The sequence below is a fragment of the Periplaneta americana genome, chromosome 1 (assembly GCF_040183065.1).
Source record: "Periplaneta americana isolate PAMFEO1 chromosome 1, P.americana_PAMFEO1_priV1, whole genome shotgun sequence".
Lineage (NCBI taxonomy): Eukaryota > Metazoa > Arthropoda > Insecta > Blattodea > Blattidae > Periplaneta > Periplaneta americana.
In genome coordinates, this window is record NC_091117.1 from 45,625,001 (window position 1) to 45,644,292 (window position 19,292).

General features: G+C 36.3%; 1 protein-coding gene across 1 annotated transcript in view; it reads right to left on the reverse strand.

The window, feature by feature from the left end:
* LOC138695022 (uncharacterized) overlaps window positions 1-19,292 on the reverse strand; it is an 86,506-nt gene that overhangs the window by 53,913 nt on the left and 13,301 nt on the right. The window contains exon 2 of the mRNA XM_069819325.1: window positions 4,147-4,288. Coding sequence (XP_069675426.1) covers window positions 4,147-4,288 — 142 coding nt within the window. The remainder of the gene's footprint in view (window positions 1-4,146; window positions 4,289-19,292) is intronic.

Here is a 19,292-nt window from a genome sequence, read left to right on the forward strand (position 1 = left end):
GACATACCATCTACTGTCCGTCCAAGTGGTTATGCCGCAGGATTGTAGAAAGGGAGGAAATCACGTGACAGTTAATTACTTAACGAGGCCCTTTTATTTAAGTTAAATTAAACAGCTGTATAATATTACGTAAACGTCCAATTCCTAAGAGAAATTAATGTTTTCAGAAAAGAGCTAAGACAGCCCAGCTATTACAGAGGGGCGAGCAGAAGCAGATGGGGAAAATCGGGATGCGACGTAGGCAAACGGACAGTACCTGTGCGAAAATATGATTCAATATTGAAAGCTCTTTCGTCACTGGAAAACGCGAACATATTTCTGGAACGTACTATACTCAGTAACTCAGTACTGCTTACTATCTGCGGTCTTGGGTTGGAACTTCCTTAGTAGAAGGGGCGGGAATGAAGTACATTCAAAAACTCAGGTACAATAAAAATTGAAGTAAAAATAAAATGATGTCCCTGTATATATTTGAACATGTTTGTGGGTCAGGGTTGCCAGATTTTAGATCTACCAAGGAGGGACATCCTTTTGCACCATATATAATACTTACGTTTTATCTTAAAGAAAGAGTGATATGAATTTGGGCAGAGTTGACATTTTCATGACTATACAAAATAAATAAATAAAAATCTAAATAAAAAAATTAAATTATCCAGCAGCTAAAAAAGTAATATGAATCTCAAAATTTCACTTTGAATAAAAGACATATTATAGATACAGCTATCCAAGTACAAACAATATTTATCTGGCTGTAAGTTACGTCACATTTCTCTGGCGTCTTTCTGAAGGGCTTGTGGTAATATTGTTATGCCAAATTAACTTAAATGACTTAATAATAGTTCTATCTGGCATCACATGTGACAAAATATTTAAAATTCAATGTTTATTAATTGATAACAATGACAAAATTTATTTATACCTAAATTCATATTTAGTTTGTGCCTTAGCATATTATTGCTCCAAACCCATAATTTAACATTCAGTATACATTTTTAGAGCTTCTTACATATTTATCACTGAACTTTAGCATTTTCAACAAGCTCGTATCCATTCTCTGTGTCATGCATTTCTGATGAACGTCTCTTTTTAAATGTTTAGAAATTTATTCACTCCTGAATTCGCTGCTACAAACCTTACACTTGCCAAAATATTCGTTTGTTTCCAATGTGCAAATCTGCATTGTTAAGAAAATTAACTGAAATTGAATGTAATTATTTAGGCCTAGAAGAAAATAGTTACTACGTAACGATAAAATTATTCAAGTGATGTTAATTCTCTAAAGGAGGGACTTTTTGCGTTCCGCCTCGAATCGAAGCGGGACCCGGGACTTTTATATGAAAATCGGTACATGTCCCGCCAAATCGGGACATCTGGCAACCCTGTTGTGGGTGTTGATGTAGAAATCCGTTAAGCACAATTAATGTAAACGACAATAAGCACATTGGATGAATGATGCATTTCTGCAGTTGGGGCTTGAGAAACTCGAATCTTCAGACACCCAGAAAACATTGGCGAGAGCTTCAAAGGCATCACATTGAACTGGAAAAGTAGTTTTTCTTCAGGCATGTTTGATAATGTTAGTGAATTGGGAGCACTGAACTGATTATAAGCACATGAAGGTTGATGATAGCGTTACGGCTCTGAAGGCCAATATCAATGTTGTCGAGTAAAACTCTCTCACAAAAACGTTTGGTAAACTTCTTCCATAGACGAAAAAATATACATCGAACGATTGAGCAAGGGAAGTTGCACAAGGTGGAGTGGTTGTTACCTGTATGTGTTTATCCCCTATATTCTTTAACATTATTAAGCATGCCTAAAAGAAACTACTTTTCCAGTTGAATGTGATACATTTGAAGCTCCTGCCCATGTTATCTGGGACACTGAAGATTCGAGCTGCTTAACTCCCAGCTGCAGATATGAATCTTTCATGCAATGTGCTTATTGTCGTTGATATTTTTGCTTCACGAATTTCTACATCAACACCCACATCATGTTTAAGTATAATATGTAAGGACAGCTAAAATTAGTACAATAATGATTATTTATAGATGAGTTTCCTTCCGTATTTATTATTATATACCATTATCTATCTAGGCTAATAAACACTGTATAATTACCACTATGGGCAGCTACAATTGGTACCATAAACATTGATTACAGCTGAACTTTCCATCGTATTTGATTTTATACCATTATCAGTCCGGCACTTCACGGATGTACGGTAGTGGCAAAAAAACCGAATCGACCCTTGTAGCTGATTTCAGAGCCTTGTTCACTCCAGAGCACGATAGACTGGTAACAAAGACTTTCGTGGTTCGAATCCTACCTGGAAAGGAAACTTTTTTTTGTTCCTTATTCAAATATATTCCCAATATTTTAGATTGCTGGTAAAATTCATGTTCTGGGAATAATAAGTTCATTAAGTAGTTAAATATCGCTGCAATCGAAAAGTATTGGGAATAAATTTGAATAAGGAACAAAAAATAGTTTCCTTTCAAGGTAGGATTTGAACCACGAATATCTGGAGTGAACAAGGCTCTGAAATCAGGTACAAGGGTCGGTCTGGTTTTTTTTGCCACTGCTGTACCTTATAAGAGGAAGTCAGAAAATTGGAAAGATTGGAAATTGCTGAGTTTGTAGTGAAAGACTTGACCATGGACAGAAAACTATGAATGAATGAATTGTTACGTCAACGTTATTGTTGGAATTGCATATATATACAGGGTGTTTAAAAAATACGGGGCATAATTTCAGGTATGTATTTCCCACACGTAGACAATCAAAATAGTTCATTACAACATGTGTCCGGAAATGCTTCATTTCCGAGTTATGGCCTTCACAACATTGAAATTCACCGGAACGTTTTTCTTTCCGCAGGTCGTTGTCATTACAGAAGATGTTCAAAATCTCCACTTCCTGCTTGAATACAGACCTCACATCGATGTCTCATTGACCTGCGAACACGATCCCAAACTCCAGGAGTATTGTGTATGTCCTCAGAGCATGCCACAATTCGATTCCGAAAGGATTCCAAATCAGGCACCGGAGACGAATTAACCAATGATTTTAAATGGCCCCACAAGTAGAAATCGAGAGGGTTCAGATCAGGTGAGCGTGGAGGCCAAGCAACTGGGCCACCTCTACCTATCCATCGATCAGGAAATCTTCAATCCAAGTACCGGCGAGCAGTACGACTGAAGTGTGCAGGAGCGCCATCATGCAAGAAGTGAATGTGTTGACGATTGATCAGTGGAGTGTCTTCTAAAACATGAGGTATGGTGTTTTCCAGGAAGTTTGTGTACGCCTGTCCCGTAAGTCTGTTTGATTTGAATACATGTCGCACAGTCTAACGCCTACACAACACTGAATGTAACCTTCGCCTCGGAATGAACTGTCAGAGTGCCCTCTTAATGTCTCCTTTGACGGTAACGACCTGCGGAAAGAAAAACGTTCCGGTGAATTTCAATGTTGTGAAGGCCATAACTCGGAAATAAAGCATTTCCGGACACATGTTGTAATGAACTATTTTGATTGTCTACATGTGGGAAATACATACCTGAAATTATGCCCCGTATTTTTGAAACATCCTGTATATATACAGCATATATATATATATATATATATATATATATATATATAAAGAGACGGTATACCAGGTGGCTGGATGGTTTCTTTCAAGAAATTCTGAGTTGTACATAACTTCTTGAAGTAACTTAAAAAACAAAATGGGGACGGACCCGATAACATACATAATAAGGATAGGTATAGGGCCAAAAAACATAGCATTCCACTATATCAATGTTGTAGGAGAAGCAAAATCTGGTTATAAATGAAAAAATAGTTCCCTTTAACTAAGGAGTGCATTTTGCGTGACATCGACGCAACGTCTATAAGGAACAATGTAATTCGTGTTAGAATTTTTTATATTCGTATGCGAGTTACAAGTTAATATAGGCTAAGGAAAAGTCATTGGGGTAGCATGGGCCTCCGATGCTGATTACGAAGCATTAGGGGCACCGGGCTCTGGGACTCGTCCGAGAATGGGACCTAGCCCTATCACGGCTGATACAGGATGGCCCATGTCAGCTTCAGATTCACTGTCAACCAAGCCACCTTCCAGCATACGCATTATTTACTTACAGTGATAATATGTTGTAATTCTCAAGGACGAATCGGTAGTGACAGAGGCGAGGAAGAGAGTCCTTAGTGCATTCTCTGGTGCAAGATATGTCACCTTCATGTGCGAATTCGTAAGTTTCTCCTGCATTATCGGGTTGAAAACCTGAAAAAAGGATTTTTGAAATCTAGATTATTTATAGTGTTAAAGTAAGTTAAATATACAGTATACTAAGAACAGTGACATAGGTTGTCTAATTATCTCTTTTCAATTATTTCTTGCGCGTAGAAATCTGTGAGATACTTTTAGCAGTGAGATGACATATTACAAGTACTATCAACCCATTGCGTGGAAACGTTTCTATCACAAGACTAAAAATCAGACATTCATAGCGCTGTGAATCCGTCATTCCACATTTCCGATCACGAGTACATTAATAATGTTCGCTATATCGCCTTCTACAACTCCTTACATTTATTCAACGTAATTCTTTTACATCCTGTATATATTAAATTTATTTATGTATGCAGGTTATATAATTCGCATACTTATCTACATTTCAAGACCATAATTTATTATTCTCGTTTACAATGTCGTTTTTGTAGGCTATATCGCTTATTGTTAGTTTCCAGTTTTTGTCTGTTTTCCTCGTGACTGATAAAATAGTTAAGTTGATATCATATTTTAATAGGGAGACAACGCTTCCATATCATCGACTGCTGTAGGAATGAACGGTTATGAGAACCCACAATTTTTAAGCTAATTACACTACTCAACAAATTTTAACTTTGAAAATTGTGCCGAAATGAAATATTGTCACTATACACATATTTGCCATGCTGAATCCAAAAATGGAATCCACTTTTCAGCAGAACCCTCACATTTTCAGTTATTACCCTTATTAAACTTTGGAAAAGTTCGATACTAACTAAACAGTTTCACATTTTTAATATCTAATGCAGAATGCATAAATATAGTCTTTCACTATTATAGTGGTGTTAGCACTAAACATAAAGTATCCTTCATGTTATAATGATGTAAATTGCTATTTACATTTACGTAGTGGAAGGAGGCGTCGCTTTAAAACACTTTTTTGTGTGTGTTTTAGTATTCTATCTTTGTAAATCACTCATCATAGATGGATCCCATCTCCCTTTATAACGCTGTTCCATCTGTAAAATGTGTTGGTGAAAGCGTTCCCCTTGTTCGTCTCTCACTGCACCCACGTTTTTAGGAAAAAATCTAAATGAGAATGCAGGAAGTGAATTTTGACAGACATCCTGTATCCAAAATTCTTTTAATTTTGAAAGAGACTCTGAACTAGTTGTCATTATTTTCTTCCTCATTGTTGCCGGGGAACTCATTCACAACACTTTTAAATGACTCCTATGCTACACGTACGTTTGGAGTTAATTTTTCTAAAAAAATCGATCACGCATCATTTTTAACCTCAGGTCCAATGAATATTCCTTCTTTTAATTTTGCAGCACTCAAGCCAGGGAATATTCTTCGTAGATATTTGAAACCTTTGCCTGTTGTGTCCATACCTTTCATAAAGTTCTTCACGAGCCCTAATTTAATGTGTAAATGGTGGAGATATATTTTTTGTGGGTCAACTAAAGATTTAAATTTTACATTATGTTTCCCAGGAGTAAAATCTTCTCTTCTTGGCCATTCCTTGGTTATATAGTGATGTTGAGTATCTCGTCTGTCCCAAAGGCACAGAAAAAGCATATTAAGTGAATAGACTCTGCATTCCATGTAGAAGACTTTAAGATGCCGCAAATATGCCAACAATGGCTTTCATATTTTATTGATTTCAAGAATACGACGCATGTTTCTTTCATTGCTGCACTGTATGCTACAGATATATAGGAAAGTTTATTACGATTGTGTAACAAAACGGCTTTCAGACTAATTTTAGAAGCATTTATAAATAAGCACCACTCTTCAGCATTATGTGTAATACCTAGTTTTAATCAGTCCATTTACATCGCTGCATGTACAAACTCTAGAATCTGTAACTATGAAAAATGGTAATAGATCCTTATTTATGTTTCAAAATACTGAAACATTAGTATCTTTATCCAGCACCTTCCATTCCTGAAGACGAGATTCTAGAAGCTCAGTCAGCTGTTTAGTTAAGTACAAATCACGTACCAGATCGTTGAGTTCCACCTATATTTTAAATGTGGCTTTTCTTCTCTCTCTTCATCTGGAATGTAGACGTCATCCCTTGATGTAGAGGGCTGCACATCATCAGATGACGTTATGTCGGATTCCGATTATTCTTGCCATGTAGAAGGTGGAATGGGAACAGGTAAATTTTCTCCATGAGGTATTGGTCTAATAGCTGATGAGATATTAGGAAACTGAATGAGTTTCTTATTTTTTTAAAGAAAATCCAGTAACATTGATTAAGCAGAAATAACAGTCATCTTCGTGGTTCTTTTGTTCACGCCATACCATTGGTTCGGAAAGTTTTTACAACTACGCCTCTGCTTCATTTCATTTCACACAGAACAGTTCACACTACTAACAAAACCTCTACACCCGAACTAAACAAAATACAGACTGACTGTCTCTGTTTTCATTACCAGGCACCCTGTAAGTCTATATTAAATTTTGTTTCAAGTATCAACAAACCATGATTCAGATGTGTCAAGTGAAGAGGGACTTGGTACATGTATACTAGGTATTGAAAAATTTGTATAAATTCTATATTTATAAAGCTAAATTATTGAAATTTATTCCACGTGTACCTAGTTAAATGGGAATACGTATGCATACATCGAAATTAAACTTAGGGTCCTGTGGCTTCCACCAATTTCCTCAAGCGGCCGGTAATGGAATCCACAGTCTTCTGGAGGAAGTTGCGTGGGGCATTGGTGATAATGCCCCGAATCCGTGCTTCCAATTCTTTATTGTCTCTGGATGGATTGTGGCATTCCTTCCTTTCTCTATATTGCACCATCTCTGAACGAAAACAACGGAATTCCACACTTCATAGCGTGCAGTTCGTTCGCGAACAAACAGGTGATCGACCATCTTTGCCATTGTTGCGCGAACCGCCCCTCACGACCACCATCTACACTACGGACGCGCAAAAATTCAAACTCTATTTAATGATTTACATGCACACACAATTTTCATTATGGTTGCATCAATATTAAAAATTCCACAGCCAATTAATAATACCTAGTTATTTCCCGCCAGCACTGTATTTATGGCTATTCATAAAATACAACATTGTTGCAATGCTCAGAAACCTGACGTGATGGAAAAAATCTGATTACATATTCGTAATCAGCGCATCAGACTTGGTAATAATCAGCATTCTGTTTGTCGGCACAAAAATGTTGTTGACTAGTGTTATTATTCACATATGCACTTTATTACTCATTATCAGTTGTTTCATTTGTATTGTAATAAATAAAATAAATCACATCACAAATAACTTATTACCATTTTTTAAGATTCTTATTGATCATACTTAGTATAAGATGGTCACTGCACACAGGGTGATTCACGAAGATTTACCTCCACTTATGAGCTTATTTCTGAAAAAATTTTGAGCATAAAATGTCATATAAACAAATGTCCTATTCTGAATATTTACATAGTTACGTGTAGTTGTTGGAACGCGTTGTTGTGAACAACGCGTGATCATGACCAGCGAGCAGCCAGCAGATAGCGCGAGCACGTGACAATGTCGTGTCGCAGCTGTTTCACTGACGAGGTTCGTGTTCATTGAACAATGTGTCAGATTGTTACCTTCGGTTGCAAATGTTGTGTGGTTCGTTCCAAAAAGCGGTTCATGTACGAACCATGGATTATCTCATGCGCATGCTATGGTTGGGTATCTGGTACGGGATTGAAATAGAACTGGATGATGTTGGAACGCTTTTTCAGATCCTCGTGTACTAAATCCAGAGAACGGGCTCTTAATAGTTGATCTTGCCTTTCTTCAGTATCCAGGAGACGTTGTTGAGCGTAGGCGTAGGATGGATGAAAGATCTTGTCTACCAAACGAAGTCACAAACACGTGAGGAGATACTTCCACGCATCATGAATGCCGTTACGGAATTCAAAGATAGCCGTATACAGCTTATGTAGAGCGACTGTTCACATCAGTGAGGTTAAGATGGAAAGTGATAGTGCAGACGAATTATAAAACTAGAGATTTAATTTAAATTTTCGCCAAAAAGAAAGAGAATGAAAAGTATTTGGGTACTGAAATAGTTAATTACATTTTCAACATGCGACTTTGATTAAAAATATAATAAATAAAGTATTTTAAAAACAGTAATATCCCATCAGGTCTTGAATCAGATAATCAATGATGGGTATTACCACTTCGAGCTCTGATTACGGCTTGCGTTCTTCTGGGCATGCTGGATATCAGGTCCCGGTCGTCTTCTTGGGCGGCATTCCTCTAATCCTCTAGGATGGCGGCTCGCAATTGAGGTATTGTATCAAAAACAAGTCTGCGGAGCCGACGATCAACCATAGTCCACATTTGCTCGGTCGGATTTAGATCTGAACTTCGGGCTGGCCAGTTTAAAATTTGGATGCCCACTTTCTCCATGCAGTTTTGCCAGATGTGGCTACTTGTCGCCATTCTGGCACCTTTTATGTTCCTTGTGGTGACGAAACATTCCACTTGGCGACCCGGTTACTTTGCCGTCGTCTTTAATGTTAAAATTATACAAGTAATTTAATTAAGACATTTTTTTTTCACATGACTGTGATCCATTGTACGTAATATTCTTCAGAACGTAAATATTCGTCAGTTATTGTAGTCCCGTTAATTTTAAAAAGATGGCAGAGTAACTTTCAAGGTTACGTATAAAACTTTCCCAGGCTCTGGCACGGTGATCTACAACATGTATGCTCTATGATTTACAATGATGTTTATTAACATAATTAAGTGGAATTAATGCATATAAATATATTACATTAATGGATTAAATAAGTGGATTTTATTGTCAATTAAACTTTTAGTTTAAAATACATGAAATCCATTTCTATACATTATTTCTAAACTTCGATAAAATTAATAGAAACGATATTGAGCAGTAAGCTGTTAATAATAGCGGGGATTCAGCGATTTACTCGGCCTATTAGCAGATTCTTTCACTTGGTTGCTTCCTTTAACTGTGATAACAACGTTTATGTAGAAGATGCCGAAATAAGAGAGGTGCAGAAAGTATAAAAAGGAGTGGAAGAAGCTGCCCTGGGGTAAAATTTAATCAAAATTATATATTCAAGCCTCAAAATTCAGTGCCAGTGTTTAGTCATAATACAAAATCACTACCATTTTAAAAAATGCACCATTAGACTACATACACACCGACTGCAGAAAATTAGGGGAGAGTCGGGTAGTATCGGACATCGGGTAGTATCGGACAGTGCGTTTCTTTCATCTACCGCCATATGGTAGTACCTGAATGACATAGTTACGTTCCTCTATGCGACATCACAGAAACGTAACCATGTCAATCAGGTACTATCATCGTGTGGTAGATGAAAGAAACTCACTGTCCGATATTACCCGATGTCCGTACTACCCGACTCTCGCCTAATATTTGCAGGCTGGCTTAAAGAGGCTACATATTTAAAAAAAATTCGAATGAAATAATTTGTAAAGTATGTAATATCTGTAAACAACAGAATACAGGTTGAACAAACATCAAAATTCAAGTATCAAAGATGCACATCGTAGCTGAATAATGCCACTTAATGATACTGTATCTTTGTATTAAATAATATTAACAATAAAATTATTACAAATTTTTGAATTAATACAAATGGTTATATTCATAATTGCACTGTAAACTTTTTTTTTTAAGTGTATTACTCCTTTCACTATCAACTTCAGAGATAATTGTCTACTTTGTGGCGGCTAGTTGGTGTATAGTTGGCGACATTGATCTGAAAGCATCTGGCAACCCTGCCTCCAGTTACAAGCCGTGCTACATAAGGTCGGACATTTTCATGCATGAGAATGAAATTGGGTCCTATCAGAGAAACGAAAGGCACCACGTGGTCTGAAAGAATCTCATCAATGTATCGATGACTTGTGAGTGGCACATTAACAATCACCGTTAAGTGAATATTTGCATAGAAGTTCAGATCATTATTCATCCTACCCCATAAGGCAGGGCCGGGCATGAGAGCGGCTCAGTCTAGCCGGTCAGAGCTGCTCTCGCTCCGAAAGTCACTTCAATTCCAAGCCAGAGCAGAACGCTCACGCAGTGGCGGACTCGCATTATAGCTACCTTCCCTGCATAATGTAACAAGAGCCACGGTTGTTCTAGTCATTCAGTCTGTCAGTACATAACAGTTTATAAGGATATTACATCAATCCATTGTACATTACAGAATTTATAACACTCTTATTAATTTAATGAAATAAACTTCGCTCTATGCACACACACACAACTCATTACGCTTATTTACATAACCCATACGCACATACTGCAACCTCCTACGGTCCTACGAGACAGGCATATGGCTTCCACTTCTCCTAATTGCTGTGGACAGAGTTCATCTGCCAATATAATTAAACATCGCTTGATGAATTCACCTTCGTTGAAAGTTTTCAATTCCTTTGCAATTTCGTGGCAAATTTTGTAGCTAATTCTCATGGCCGATTCACTAAGTGCATTATTGTCATCCTGTTAATATATAATATAATATGATATGATATGATATGATATGGTATGATATGATATGATATGATATGATATGATATGATACGATACAAGTCCACACCTGTGGAGTAACGGTTAGCGCGTCTGGCTGCGAAACCAGGTGGCCCGGGTTCGATTCCCGGTCGGGGCAAGTTACCTGGTTGAGGTTTTTTCCGGGGTTTTCCCTCAAAACAATATGAGCAAATGCTGGGTAACTTTCGGTGCTGGACCCCGGACTCTTTTCACCGGCATTATCACCTTCATCTCATTCAGACGCTAAATGACCTAAGATGTTGATGAAGCGTCGTAAAATAACCTACTTAAAAAAAAAGATATGATACAATATAATATAATATGATGCGATGCGACATATGATATGATCTGATATATGATATGATATATAATATGATATAATATAATATATAATATAATATGATATAATATAAAATAATGTGATGCGATGCGATATATGATATGATATGATATGATATGATATGATATATGACAATAATTAATACTACTTAAAGAAAATGTTTCTCAGGTACATTATATTAGAGTATCTATTCGATATTTATATTGCATTATAAGTTACTATAGTACATTTAGTAATATATAATTTTAAATTATACAAATATTATGATATATCATAGTATAGTATATTACAGTTCATGATATATAATATTATATATTATATATCATAATACTTGTATAATTTAAAATTATATATTACTAAATGTATAATAACTTATAATGCAATGTAAATATCAAATAGATACTCTAATATAATGTACCTGGGAAACATTTTCTTTAAGTTGTACTAATTTATGGCGTTCATTACCAACATATTTGTCATATTCAGTAGCATGTTGCAAAGAATAATGTCGTTGGATATTGAACCTCTTAATCAGTTGGAGTGTTTTATGACAAATTAAACACTTTGCTAATCCACTGCTCTCTACGAAAAATAATTACTCCTCCCATGATACATTAAAAGCAGTGGGAGTAGCGGTCCGCTTTAGTCTATGAGCGGAAGCTCCGTCTTCAAAGTTCGCCTTCACATTGCAGTCACCACAGCACCTACACTGAATGACGTACAGTATGCATACGTCACACCACTCGCGAGACAAGCTATTTAAAGCACACAGCGCTCATTTCTCAGAATCACAGTCTACTATATACAATCGCGAAGCTCAATATGTAATAAAAATGCAAACATGGGTAGTTGCCCACCACTAGGATCGCTACTATCGCCTCATAATCGCAGATCTCTCTCCTAGCAGCCGACAAAATATGTTACACTTTCGTTGTCGTGTTCTTTTGGAAAAATTAACACCTTCCTTCCATTATTGAAATATTAAATGCATAAAGTTAATCTATTATTTTAATGAAGTATATTAAATTCCACCATAAACTCGAAGATACCTGCAAGAAATAAGTTTATATAATTTTTGTTTGTGCAAAACGAACTGAAATTTACTATAATAGCTTCACTCATTCAAGATTATAGCGATAATTAACTATGAAATCAATAAATATTAATTTGCATTTCCCTTTACAACAATAATAATGGAAATATGAATTAATGGGGTAACTTACGTGTACCGGTACTTGTAGTGTAGGCTGACGTAGTTAACAAAGTGGGATGAGGTTAAGCAATAATAATCACACCAGAATTGGAAATAAAACGTGATCAATAAATTTTATTGTAACAGACTTTTTCTACGTCTCTAGTAAAGCAACAAATAAAAATAACAACAAAATTAACAGCTATAATTAGAAACATATCATTTGAAGAAAAAAGTAGGCCTAAGCAATAATAATCCCACCAGAATTGAAAACTTAACTTAACAAACTTAATTTTTCTACGTCTTTAGTAAAATAACACATAAAAATAATAACAAAATTGATAGCTACAATTAAAAATATATCCTCTGAAAAAAAAAGTAGACCTAACCTTTATTTCTCTGGAAATTTAGCAGCCTAAGTGACAGAACTTTAACCGGTATCTAATGTCCTTTCGGTTAGACTGAAACATTTCATTGTGAAATTTAAGGATATAATGTATTCTAACAGTCACAAAGAACTTCAAAATTAAGAGTTTTGTTTCTGCACAGTATTCTTGTGGAAACCCAGGAACCTTTCTGAATCTTTCGGAAATCGGAAAAAAGGATAACTCTGGCCTCTTTCTCTTACTGTTGCTACAGTTTGCAGCACTACAAACGTCTCCTCCTTGTCCCATATTATTATTCCAATTATTGTATTTTAGCCATTAACATTTTCATTATAACCAATAACGAACATTTCACAAGCATCAGTGTGAAATACGCAACGAGCTAGCACTCGATAGAAATACGACACAGTCAAAAGTCGACCATAGACAGTCTATTGTTTCTAGTTGCTAACCGCTTGGAGCGCTTTATCACGAGATTTGCAAAAGAACACCTCAAGCTTCGCGACTGTATATAGTAGACTGTGTCAGAATCACGTAATGTGCCCAGCCTTGCCATAAGGTATCCTCGGTGAGAATGTGCAGTCTGCAGAACTTCATTGGGCCACCTCCACACTCTGTGTCTCCCATCTGCAATAGTCAAAAGAAGCGAGACTCGTCAGTAGAGAACTGTGTTAAACTGTTCCTCATTCCAGTTAACATGAGTTCGTACAAACTCAAGACGAGCCCTACAATGTTGTCGTTTCACTTTGTCCTGAAGCAGATATTCTTGCTTGAAGGTTAACTCCATGCAGCCTCCTTCTAGCCGTATCCTCGCTGACAAACACATGTCGCACCTCTTGCAAGAGATTTCTCGCTTCCACGGCTGTCATGTGACGATTTCTCAGGATCTGCATAATAAAAAATCTGTCATCTCTTGCGGAGGTGCACGTCGGTCGACAGATCCATGAATTCTGTAGTAGGGTATGTATTATGCTCTCGATAACGCTTGGCGACATACCGGAAGTTACGTCCATCTTCAACAAGCGCGACAGCCCTCGTAGCATCTTCCGAACTTAAAGGCATTTTCTTATCTAGAGCAGGGTTGCCAGATTGATTTTACCTACAGTCGCCAAATCTTGGTGACTGTGTAGCCCAATGTCACCAGTTTTCTACTTTGAAAATAAGTAATCTCAATTTATGCGTTTTTATAATATAATATCGTTAGTTTATGTCATATTTATGTAATAAGTTCTATAAATCTACTAATTATGGCATACGTTTTGCATTGGTTTTTGTGTCGTTCTTCTCAAATTTTTCCCACTTCTCCAATTTTGCACAACACAAGTCAATGTTATACCCCTCTACAAATTAAACCAATCTCAATATTAACACTTTTGAAAGAATTAAATACGGTGTTCATGGAGTTGGAGTAGAAACTACGGTTAGATTTCTATTTTTCACGTTGTTTGTAAATTCTCTACAATGCTTCGTCTATAAGTTCCAGTATTGATCAATTTATTGGTCCTCAAATTAAGAAAAATTAGCGCAGTTAGCCTACTTCCTGAGGCGAGGAAGAAAGAGCGGTACGTTTGTTTAAACAAGTGTCGAAGATCGGTGACAAGTTCCGGCGCTCAACTATAATATTGAGAATAAACATAAATAACTATAATTCGAAATTTTCTCGGGCTTCCAGCCAGGTCATAAGTTGGTGATCCACCACGTTTCGAGGATGTTCATCTTCCTCATCTTCAGGGTTAAATGATATCTGACAGAAAAATCGAAAGAGAATTGGGAGGACAAATTTAAAAGGTACACAAAACGCGTCCTTGCAAGGGGTTGGGGGCTGTACAAAACTAAATATGTGGGCTCCAAGCCTGTTGGCCACTAGTCTCACTCCGGGTTACGCTGCTCCACTGAAGGAGCTCTAGAAAATTTTGAAGGGGAAGCCGAAATTGGACGTAACCTCTTAGGTACCACATACGCGAGGGGGACTGAGATTTGATCAAGTGATCACGGAACGGGGCGGGGAGGAGATGGCTGGTGTTTGTCGTTAGGATGGCAAGACGTTAGACAGAATGAATGAATGAATGAATGAGTGGGGGAGTGGGGGGAGAAACTTTAAAGGTACGTGAAAACACGTCCTTGCAAGGGGGGAGTTGGGGCTGTGAAAAACTGAATATGTGAGCTCCAAGCCTCTTGGCCACTTGTCTCACTTCGGGTTTCGCCGCCCCAGTGAAGGAGCGCTAGAAATTTCCAGTGGGTAAGCCGAAAATGGACGTAACTGATTAGCTACAACATACGGGGGGGAGGAGGGGCAGAAGTACAGCGACCTGATCCGGAGGAGAGACGCGATGGTACCAACTAGGAGGAGGAGGAGTGATAGAAGTCTAGGCACGAAACGGTAATAGCCAGTTTGGCTGTTTGAAGATTCGAACGCGTAGGGATTAATCTTAACGGCAATAACCAATTGGCTCTTTGATTATTTTTCTCAGATCAGGAGACCAGCCAATTGGTTCTTTGATGACTCCATTGATCTGTACAAGGGGACGATTGAATTCTGTTAAGGCCCGAGTTCGATGTGAATAATCATTAATTTTGAGCCGTCACCAATGTCTGGGGAAGTGAATGCAGGTCCGTGGCCCATTTCTTTTAGGGCTCATCCCGACATTTGTCTTAACGCCTTAGGAAAACCACGGAAAAACCTTAGGCAGGATGAGATGTCTCAATTTCAGAGACTAGCCAGTTGGCTCTTAGGTAAAATGACTTGATTCCAAGGATATAGACTAGCCAATTGGCTCTATTACAACTCCATCGATCAGCAAAACGGAATTATTGGGGACGTTATGTTAGCTCAAGTTATTTAATCATCATAACGGTATTAGCCAATTGACCCAGCTCCTTAATTTATAGTGCCAGTGGGAGGAGTCAGCCGAGGAGCTGTGCGCCGATTGGCTGTTATTAGTGCGGACCGCGGCGAGAACGCGTCCGACGTGTCGTCTTGCTTTGTGCTTTCCGGCTGAATGACCTTGGGTCTCACGGTGGGCTCGGCGGACGAGTTCTCATGTGTCCTCCGCTGATGATATCATTTAACCCTGAAGATGAGGAAGATGAACATCCTCGAAACGTTGGTGGATCACCAACTTATGACCTGGCTTGAAGCCCGAGAAAATTTCGAATTATCACGTCGCCAGGAAAGCTTCAGTAGTTATTATAAATAACTATAATAAAGTTTTCTTGATTAAAAAAAACAAGTTCCGGCGTGTCATCAATGATAACTGTAATATTTCATGTCAGTGATTGGATTGGATTAGAGATGTATCAGAAATGGACTACTCAATAAAATGAAATTAATAAACAATTAAGTGACATTTCCTATGTTACCCAAATTTCGCAAAATTCCGGGCGAATGTCGTCCAAATGGCGTTAGTCACAATTTTTAAAACATAGGTCCCAAAATCTCTGTTTATGCAGCCCAAACAGCGAAATACCGCCCAATCTGGCAACCCTCCTAGAGCCGAATGAATGAAGTAATTTTGTGAAACTTACGAATAATGGGCAACAATGAGGCGGCAAAACTTATCGTCATAGTTTTAAAAGTCATTGTTGAAGTGGTCTATAAAACATAAAATTAATAGAAATGCATTCATTGTCACTTTATTACAGCCTAATAATATTTTAATAATGTTTTAAAATGTTTAAATTAATATTGTTTTATGATCTCTTTAAAAATAATAATAATAATAATAATTTCTTAACCTAATTCTTTAAAATAAATTTCTGGTGTAACGCTTTTTTTATGTTGAGTTTATTTTGATTTCTCCCACATAGATAATATTTTCGCATAAGATAGTACTTTCGTGTGAAAAATGCGAGAGAGTACGCTATTGATTCTATGTGAACGTAAGGTGAAGCCACATGAAGAGTGAGCGCTAGGTTGTACGTGTGACGTCAGAGTTGACTATTCTGCATAATTAAGGTTAATGTTGAAGTATCAATTTATTTATGACTAGCCGTACCCGTGCGCTCCGCTGCACTTGTTAGAAATAAATATAAAGTAATTGCATAATTAAAATAGGACATCTGCTCCAGGGAACATTCGTGTTTGATATAAGGATAAATAGATTAATATGTTACTTAATTTAAATTGTATTCAAGTAATTAAAATGCGATCATTTTGGTCCAGAGACCACTCATTTGGAGCAATGATAATTCCTTCAACATATTTCTTATTTGTTATTACATGCAAGTAATTAAAATATGATCATTTGGTTGAGAGAACATCCGTTTTTGATGCAACGATAATCCGTTTTAACATTTTTCTAAATTAGACTTGAATGCATCTTTAATAAATCACTCCAAATTAATACAGTGGATTGTGTACGAAGATAATTTTTCTGTGCGTAAAGATCTATTTTCATCTTACCTAATTCCTTATATGGAGTATTACATCCATCTAGAGAAACTACAAATTTCAAATAGTGAAGGAATTATCCAAATTAGCTTCTGATGTTACTTCATACAAACAGACAAATTTAATATTCTCTGTACATTAATATTGATAAGCGTCAAGGCCGCCTTAAATAGACGGAGTCATTTGCTTTAATTTCATTATAGCCATCGATGTCGTTCCTGCAATAACTCCTTTGTGACATATCGATTTTCAGATTTTTGCTCTATTAAATAACTTAAATAGTTATACAGCAAATAATATAATATCCTATATGTAATTATATTTCTGTCTTTCGAAAATGTAACAATTCACGATCTCCTATGTACCACTGCCATAGAATGAATAAATATGTTTTTTCTTCCTAATGAAAAATGTTATATTTTGCACATAGGAATTACGGAACAACGACGCTATAATCTGAGGCGGCGTTGAAAATGTATTGTATTGCAATTTTTAAACTCTTGTATATACTTAAATATCAGGCCTATCAAAATTTTTCCTGGAATAAAACTTATCGGAAATAATGTTTAAAGAAACTTTTGTTATGTAACATTTATCATAAAAATCAATAATAAGCGAGATATTTCGATTTATTTAATTCAGGCCCCCTTATACCACCCTTTCAAATAAAGTATTTTGAATGCCATATAGCCTAAAATCTAAGTTACAATGAACTTAATTTATATTCCAATTTTCATCGAAATCCGTTCAGCCATTATCGCGTGAAAAGGTAAAAAAACATCCAGACAGACAGACAGACAGACAGACTTAAATATCAGTCCTATCAAACTTTGCCTGGAATAAAACTTATCGGAAATCATTTTTAAAGAAACTTTTGTTATGTAACATTTTTCACAAAAATCAATAATAAGCGAGATATTTCGGTTTATTTAATTCAGGCCCCCTTATAACCCCCTTTTAAATAAAGTATTTTGAATGCCATGTAGCCTAAAATCTAAGTTACAATGAACTTAATTTATGTTCCAATTTTCATCGAAATCCGTTCAGCCATTATCGCGTGAAAAGCTAACAAACATCCAGACAGACAGACATACAAACAAAAACATAAAAAAAGCGATTTTCGGTTTCAGGATGGTTAATTACACATGTTAACACCAATAATTTTTGGAAAATCGAAAATTACCAGAAAATTTCGCTTACAGATTTATTATTAGTATAGACTTTAATAGGGTGGGGATATTGATATAATTAACCAGTAACTTTATTGTGTGCTTCAGAAGACCGCACAATTTCTTTACTAATTTCTGATTTTATTTTCAGTAATGAAATCTACTCCTGTTACCTCCGAACCATACCTAACACAATCAACCTTCTGTTCGTACATCAGATTTGGTTGAAGAAAGTTGAAGATACTGATTTAAGGTATGTTAATAATGTTTCATTGGTCAGCTTTGTAACAGACTCGAAGTATTTAAGTCTATAAAATTCATAATAATCGAGATGTATGTACCATTGCTTATTTTAAGTTATGTTTTTACAATTTTTAAATTTAAGCTGTCGTTTATTGTGTCGTTCCTTGAACCGGGGCTACTTTGACATAGTGTTTTGAATGTAGATTAACTTTTGTATCTTTCGTTGATATAATGCAAAGCATTTTTAATCACACTAAATGATCCTTTGGCTATGAAACTAATGTATAACGCTATGATTTCCGTAAAATAATCTATACTAATAATAAATCTGTAGCCGAAATTTTTCTGGTAATTTTCGATTTTCCAAAAATAATTGGTCCTAACATATATAATTAACCACCCTGAAACCGAAAATCGCCTTTTTTTGACATTTTTGTTTGTATGTCTTTCTGTCTGTCTGTCTGCAGGTTTGTTACCTTTTCACGCGATAATGGCTGAACGGATTTCGATGAAAATTGGAATATAAATTAAGTTCGTTGTAACTTAGATTTTATGCAATATGGCATTCAAAATACATTATTTAAAAGGGGGGTTATAAGTGGGCCTGAATTAAATAAATCGAAATGTATCGCTTATTATTGATTTTTGTGAAAAATGTTACATAACAAAAGTATCTTTAAAAATAATTTGTGATAAGTTTTATTCCTTGAAACATTTTGAT